The following is a 7,614-nucleotide window of genomic DNA, read 5'->3' as shown; positions in this document are numbered from 1 at the left end:
AAACACTTGGAGTCAAACTGGAATTATTTTATGCTTTTTAAAGGTTATAGAAAAGTCAGTGTGTGATTTCTAAAATATACATATTGTGAAAATTCTAAATATGTATTTTTTTTTTATTTAATCTTTATTTATTGTCTCATTGTGATTCATTGTGGTAAGACAAACTAAATAATTATAAACATGGCAAAAAGTAATTAAGAAAACGGACTAAATTAAATGATAATGTTATAAATTTAAAGGCTTTTTCACTGCATTGAACATGATCCAGGATGGAAAACAAAGGTCAAATCTGGCTAGTGTTATTCTACACTTAAGGTAACTTCTATGAAACATAGTTTGCGAGTTTGGAAATATTTATTCAAATGTTATTTTTAAGGCTTTTTATACCTGCAGCAAGAAGGTTCTGGGTTTGATTCCTGGCCCAGGATCTTTCTGCATGGAGTTTGCATGTTCTCCCTGTGAATGTGTGGTTTTCTCCGGGTACTCTGGCTTCTTCTTACGGTCCAAAAACATGACTGTCAGATTAATTGGTCTCTCTAAATTCTCCCTATGTGAGTGTGTGTGTGCATGGTTGTTTGTCCTGTGTGTCTCTGTGTTGCCCTGCGACAGATTGGCGACCTGTCCAGGGTGACCCCGCCTCTTGCCCGGAATGTTAGCTGGAGACAGGCACCAGCACCTCCTGACCCCACTAGGGACAAGGGTGTAAGAAAATGGATGGATGCCTTGTACCAGGATTCAGCTTGAAAATGAGGTGAGATTCAGATCCCACTTTTTTTTTTTTATATTATGTTTATATTTAATATCGTTACTAGATTCTAGAGGAAGAATGGAAGTCACAGAGCAAGGTTTCAGCATTACCTGCTTGTGTTGGTCCATTGTTTTTTTTTATTGCAGACCATCAAATCTTAAAGGGCTAACTCACTATTATCATCTTTACTCAGGTGGCGGATGGTCTGACTAAAGTCAATCGCCTCAATAGCTTCACACTTATAATATCCAAACGAGTTCAAGTGGTTACAGCCTTCATTTCCAATGTGTTTTTTCTCTGTGTGAACCAAAAACCAGGACAGAAAGCTGTTAAATATCCCGCACCTAATTACTGGAAGGATCTAAAGACTGAGGATACGGTTTCATCGAATAGTTTCGAAGGTCTCTAGAATCACAAAGTGACAGAAACCACTGACTGTAGATGTTTTGTGTGATTTGTTTTGTTAGAGTCGTGTTTGAACAGCTTGAAATGTCTTGTTTTTATCTGGTTTTGCTGACCAGGACACTCTTATAAAACAGACTTTCAATCTCAATGAGTTTCACTTTATGGCAAAAATAAGGCTCACAAACAAAGTTGCAGAACTTGATGACTCCTAGAGAGCTAAAGCTTTAGAATCAAATATATCTTCGATTATTTTATAATTTACTGAGATTTTTCTTCTCAGAATTCTGAATAATCTCAGTATCCTTTTGGTTTTTTGTGTGTGTGGGTTTTATTTTCTTCCCTCAGTGGCCCCGATCCTCTTCCGTACAAAAACAGAGTGTCGGATGAGTCCTAAACTAATGTCGATGCTTGGTTTAAATTTAAACAGCTGTAGTGTTTTTTCCTCCACCAGCCCATGTCTCCCGTGTCTCTTCTACTCCGTGCCTCAGGAGAAGGGGGGTTAAAAATCGCCTGCCAGGGCACGCCCATCACTAGCGCTGTGGTTTTTACACCTGCCTCACCAACCCTGCCACTTTGAGCTCAGACCTCCAGGGACTGCTTCACCTGCAGCCAGCACCGACCGCTTCCTCCGAGGCGTACCGCCGGCCGACGCTGCGGACAGGTGTCCAACATGAGCGCCGACGGCCGCTGACTGCAGCCCGCCTCCATCCGACCAACTCTCTCTGCGGCGGAGGGGAAGCGGCGAGTGTTTTCCCCGCGCCGCCGCGGGGGGACGTGCGCTAAGTAACGGAGGACACAAACATGCAATAGGCGGCATCCAGGTCCGCCGCTACGCCAGAGCGCTCCCACCGGACCTCCGTGTACCTGCTGAACTTTACCCCTCCCACCCCTCCGCTCCTGACGCGATGGCAGCCGCGACTCTCGGGGAAGTTGGAGGCGTCCTGCACGGCATCGACGGCGTCGTTCACGTCGGCTCCCATTTCGTCCTCACGCCTCCCGGGGACGGGCCGACTCTGCTGGGGGAGCACCACCTCGCCCCCGGGGACAGGCGGTACCTGCCGACCACGCCGGATCTGAAGCACTTAAAGGGCATTCTGAGGAGGCGGCAGCTGTACTGCAGGACGGGGTTTCATCTGGAAATACTTCCGGACGGCACGGTGCAGGGGACCAGAAAGGACCACAGTCGCCATGGTAAATATTAAAATCCATATCGGCGTTTTCAGAGCGCTGTAGTTCACAGCAAATGTCAGGTCAGGACTCTTCACGCGACACTTTTCTGTTCTAGTCACGTCGATCAAGTCGGTATAATCCAATCACGCAGACAACAGATTCCAATTGTAGTCAACATAAAACTAACGAAAACGCAAACAAGTCACGGGAATATTCTGACCGGATTCAGTCGGAGTCGCAGTTGGAAACCAGATTTTTCTGAGCTTCTTTGATCATGCGCAGAACAACTGTGTTATTCTTCTGCAGGTATTTTGGAATTCATAAGCCTTGCTGTGGGACTGATAAGCATAAAAGGAGTGGACAGCGGACTGTACCTGGGGATGAACGACAAAGGGGAGCTCTATGGCTCTGTAAGTACCGCATCTCCTTGGATGAATGTTGATTAAATAAAATAAAAAAAATGCGTGTTTAGAAGGAGAAAGAAAAGTGAGGATGACTTTTCATATCTTGAACTTGAAATTAGAAATTCTTCCTTCTGCCGAGAAAATGTGAGATGCTATAAAAATGTTTTATAATGATTATACTACTTAAACTTGAATATTTGTTTCTGCTTTATGCTAAGTTTGAACATATTCCAGTTGTGTCACATGGAGACGATGAAGTACGTGTGGATTGTGATAAATATTGTATTTACAGTCCCGAGCTTACAACTTTTTTCAAAAAAAAGATTTGAATAGGTTTTGATTCAGTCTTCTCTAAAGGTTTTCCTTCCACTCAACTTTCCATTAATTTTTTTAAATTTTTTTTTAGATAGGACACTTTGTGACCAGCCAGCAGTCGTACCACTGACATTTTTCAGCTTCGTTACTTTTGGAGGGACTATCTGTTGAACAACTGTCTCGTCTCCATGACTACGAAGGCCATGACTTGACCCTAGCGTAATATTTTTGTTTTGAAACTTATTTTTTTGAATTTTAAGTTTGAAAATTGAACTAAATTACCATAATAGATAGATGTTTGCAATTCTTAGAGACCTATCAAACTCTTTATCACCCTTTTTTCCCCCGTTTTGACCCCTTTAGATAGCCATAGTAGGAGTTTGGTTTGTTTTTGCTGAGACCAAACCTCTGTTTTTTCTTTTTTGTTTGTTTGTTTGTTTGTTTTTTAAGGAAAAACTGACAGCCGAATGCGTCTTCAGGGAGCAGTTCGAGGAAAACTGGTACAACACCTACTCGTCCAACCTCTACAAACACGGAGAGAAAGGGACGCGTTACTTTGTGGCTTTAAACAAAGACGGGACTCCAAGGGACGGGACGAAATCCCGACGGCACCAGAAATTCACACACTTCCTGCCCAGGCCCGTGGACCCAGAGAGAGTGCCAGAACTGTATAAGGATATCCTGGGACACAGTTGAGACGCCAAAGTCCCTGATCGGGGAGTAGCTGCTTTAACGCCCCTGTTCAGCAGGGCGCAAAATAAAACAAAACAAAAAAAAAAAGCAAAAACAGAAGCAAGGCTCAGACGATGCCTTGGCGCAGGCATGGCGGACCATGACAGGCACCGGGGGCCCGAGGTGGGGTGTGGGGGGGGGCCTCTCGTAGGAATGCACAGTGGCCATCTCTCAGCGGCCATGAAGACAGGCTAGAATGCCTCGGCATGAGGGGCTCGTTTGTTTCGGAGGCCGGACCGTCCCGTCCCAAGAGGAGTCCAGAGGGGGACAAGCGGGGAAGCGGAGCCCAGAAGTCCCGCCGTGTCCCGCCACAGGTTTGCATGGCGATCCTTTTCTTCGAGCGAGAACCTGCTGTTGGTTGAGAAGGACTTTGAAGGAATTCGTTGTTTTTTTTTTATTTCAGACCTGTGTCTAGACATTTTGAGAAGTGTAAAAGTCTATTTATTCTTTTTTTTTTTTTTTTTTTTTTTAGATACACATATTTATCTTTATATATTTATTTATTGGAGAATATATTTTTACAGGTAGAATCATGCCATATAGAAAAAAAAACAATCCCCACTTGGAACAATGTCAACTATACGAAGACGGTGTATATTTTTTTTATCTTTATACCTGGAAAATAGCCGTTTTACCCAGCGATGCTCTGTAATTTGATCCAAATTATAAAACTTTTAGAAAATCTCTCCCAATTTGACATGTACTCTCTCCCAGCTTTAAATTATATGTCTTTTTTAATGAGTAATTATGGCCATGCTGTTGTAACGCATCACACGGGGATGCCAGGATACAACACTGAGTAAAGATTAAGCACGATCACAATATATACCAAAAAATGATCCAAATCGATTTATTACTGCAAATTTTAAAACATAATTATTCTTCTGACCTTGAAAATAATGTGACAAATCTTTCAGGTGTAATAAAAAGCATAAAACAAACACATGCCTAATTAGTTTTTTCAAGTAAACGTGCTAATCGTGCCAAATGTCGTCAGTATGAAAACTGCAACAGAGTGACTGGAGTCATCATTTTAGGCTTCACCATGACTGGGGTTTTCATAAATTGCAAATATTTCCAGACAGTCAACTTTGTTTTTATGAGGAAATGATGTGGCAGCATTCTTTTTCTGCCAGCTGACCACCAGTGCTCAGCAACAGGTGAGGGACGGGGGTGGAGTGCTGCATTACTATGATTCCTGCACCTCCTTCTCTGGGATCTGAATAAAATGACTAAGCTGCATAGATGGCTTGATGGAAACTTTGAAAAACTCAACTTATTGCAGCCTTAGCATGTAGCCTGATAGCGGCCCATGGGGAACATATTATGTAATATACGCATTGGTGAGCTCTTTAAAATTTTGGAGATTTATTAAGGCAAATGAAATGCATTGGATTTAGTTCAGGTGTATTGGAGTAAAAGGGGTTGAGTTCAAAAGCATGCCACACTTCAGATTTTTTTAAAGCATTTTATTTACAATCTTCATCCCAGATGATTCCCTGATGCACGCCCTTTGCTCAGCCTGTTAGCTCAGGCTAGCAGCCGTGTTGTGCTACCCTCTTTTCCATTGTCAATTGAAGGATTAAACATCACTCTTTGGGGATCTACATACTTGGCTGTTACCTTAAAGCCCAGCCTTGTTTTAAACTCCTCCACATCTCTCACCCTGACCTTTCTAACCGGTGTTTGTTGATCTTCGTGAACCTTTATGCTCACTAGTGTTCCCTAACAAACCTTTGAGGCCTTCACAAAACGGCTGCATTTTACGCTGAGATTAAACACCTTACCACAAATGGCAACGTCTGAAGGCAGGTTGTATTAGGTTGGGTTTAAGAGGCTGATTACCAAATACACAATGTATTTATTTTTTTATCTGTAAATAACATATTTGTTTATACATATATATATGTTTGAATGTTCTCACCAGGTACTCCGACTTCCTCCCACATTCCAAAGACAAGACATGTGTCTCTAAATGTGCGTCCATAGTTGTCTGACCCATGTTGGACTGGAGATCTGATTAGCCCCGCTTGTTACTCATTAGCTGCGTTTCCATAACAAATGTATGTAAAACTTTGTCAATATTCTGCTAATGTGGGGGGAAACGGTTGCCATGTTTACATTAAATGAGAAACCCGATCAAAATCACACGTGAATAAGTTTGTCCATGTGATAAAAAAGACATGCAGCCCATAATCCTCCTACCACTTCCTGTCTTTTTCTTCCTCGTGGTTTTCGCCAGTAGTAACATCCGGTTGTTGATCATGTGACTCTTGTGACTCGAGGGAAAAAAAATAATTCTATTTCAATTTTGCAAAATACACTAATTTCAATACAGCCGAAAGCCACCTTATTCTAGCGCAAAAACGTTTACAAATATAAGGGTTTTTTTGTTTTTGATTTTTTTTTTAAACTGCCGTGTTTCCATTAAGCAAACTTATTTTCGTAAATCCAATTCGCGGCTGGAGATGAGCAGCAGATAATGGATGTGGCATTTTTATTCCCCTTGTAGCACTTTGTTAGTTAAACATGTAAATTCTGATTTATGAGGTTTTCGAACCATAACTGTTTAATGAGTACAAACTGATCCCAAAATACTGACCGGTGCTTTTGAAAATGTCTGAAGTAAAAAAAGAAAAAGAAAATAAACAAATTTTCTATTTTTCTGACCAGAAGCCTCCATTTAGGACCAAAGATGATTTTCTTTTCTTTTCACTTTTTGCCCTCTAGTCTGTTGTCAAAATACCAAACCTTTTAACTTTTAACAGACTTTTTTTTTTTTAAATAACCTCTGTTTTTAGTGGTTGACTTTGACTTTCAGAGTTTAAACATATAAACCCGCTTACGAGATCAGTGTTGTCTTTCTTTATGGACGCTGTTATGCTGGCAGACTCGGTGCGAACGTAAAAAAAAAAAAAAGAAAAAAGAAGAGAGAAAGAGAAAAACTTCAAAGCAGAAAGTTGTGACCGGAGAATCCGCGCAACAGCCGATCAGGGCCAAATAAAATCTGACCTTTAACTGAGGCTCTGCAACTTTAAGCAGATGAATAAAAGTGGAGGTCAGGGCGATAAGGATTAAGTAACCGGGTTAGAGACCACTTGTTGACACATCGTATTAAACAGTGGAAGCAGAGGCAGATGAGACTCTAAGTAGGCCATGTTTGCTTCTCTCTCTCTGTCTTTTTTTTAATCTACATTTCTGAGAAAACTTTCCAGAATTTGTCATTGACTTTTCCAGCAGGAGCCACGCATTCTTCACGCAGGTTTCCTTCACGGCTGACGGCAGACCTGTGCTGAAGCATGAAAAGCTCCGTGTGTGATCTGTGAGTCTGTGAGTCAGTGGGGTGTCTCGATATGGGCCGGCAGCTTTGCTACCGACTCTTCTCCTCCTGCCTCTGCAGCTCCACGCCGCGCCGGGGGGACTTTCCCCACCCGCACACACCTCGCAGCTCCGGCGGCTTGCCGTCGGTTAATGGCAGCATCCAGGAGTGTATTACAACCCCGAGCGCTCTTGGACATCCCCCGTATAGGCATGCAAAAAGAAAAAAATAAAATAAAATAGAAGTGTGTGTGGGGGGTCGGGGGTGGGGGGAGACGAGTGGGGGGTGCATCTGGTGTTTTTGGACAGTTGTTTTCACTACTTGTTAAAAAGAAAAAAACAGTTTTTATTGCAGCTTTTCAAGTTGATGAGTCCTGCATTAATCACAGCCTTGTGTTGTTGTTGCTTCTTCTTCTTTTTTCCTCCGACAAAGTCTAGAGTTTCACCCTGTGAAAAGTGTGCAAATCAAAGCGTGCGACCACCCCCCCCTCCACCCCATCCCCACCCCTTCTTACATCCCCA

At 42.4% G+C, this 7,614-nt stretch overlaps 1 protein-coding gene across 2 annotated transcripts; it reads left to right on the top strand.

The window, feature by feature from the left end:
• Nucleotides 1-60: 60 nt before the first annotated feature.
• On the top strand, nucleotides 61-4,715 carry fgf20b (fibroblast growth factor 20b). 2 transcript variants are annotated; one of them, XM_008419694.3, is made up of 4 exons: nucleotides 61-751; nucleotides 1,642-2,344; nucleotides 2,630-2,733; nucleotides 3,493-4,715. In XM_008419694.3, exons 2-4 carry the CDS (start codon nucleotides 2,059-2,061, stop codon nucleotides 3,736-3,738), a joined length of 636 nt encoding a protein of 211 aa, XP_008417916.1. In that variant the 5' UTR covers nucleotides 61-751; nucleotides 1,642-2,058; the 3' UTR covers nucleotides 3,739-4,715. The 2 variants fall into 2 exon arrangements, with proteins under 2 accessions (XP_008417916.1, XP_017162443.1); XM_017306954.2 differs by having other exon boundaries at nucleotides 1,605-2,344.
• The last annotated feature ends 2,899 nt before the right edge of the window (nucleotides 4,716-7,614 follow it).

This window comes from Poecilia reticulata, chromosome 10 (assembly GCF_904066995.2).
Source record: "Poecilia reticulata chromosome 10, P_reticulata-male-v2, whole genome shotgun sequence".
Classification (NCBI taxonomy): domain Eukaryota; kingdom Metazoa; phylum Chordata; class Actinopteri; order Cyprinodontiformes; family Poeciliidae; genus Poecilia; species Poecilia reticulata.
Note: the sequence above shows the minus strand (reverse complement) of the source record. Positions and strands in the feature narration are given on the sequence as shown.

What these genes read in the sequence shown, in the direction of transcription:
- fgf20b (XM_008419694.3), top strand. Translation starts at nt 2,059, where the DNA reads ATGGCAGCCGCGACTCTCGGGGAAGTTGGAGGCGTCCTGCACGGCATC. An exon ending in AAAGGACCACAGTCGCCATG is followed by an intron (nt 2,345 to 2,629) that starts GTAAATATTAAA and finishes ATTCTTCTGCAG; the next exon opens with GTATTTTGGAATTCATAAGC. An exon ending in AAGGGGAGCTCTATGGCTCT is followed by an intron (nt 2,734 to 3,492) that starts GTAAGTACCGCA and finishes TTGTTTTTTAAG; the next exon opens with GAAAAACTGACAGCCGAATG.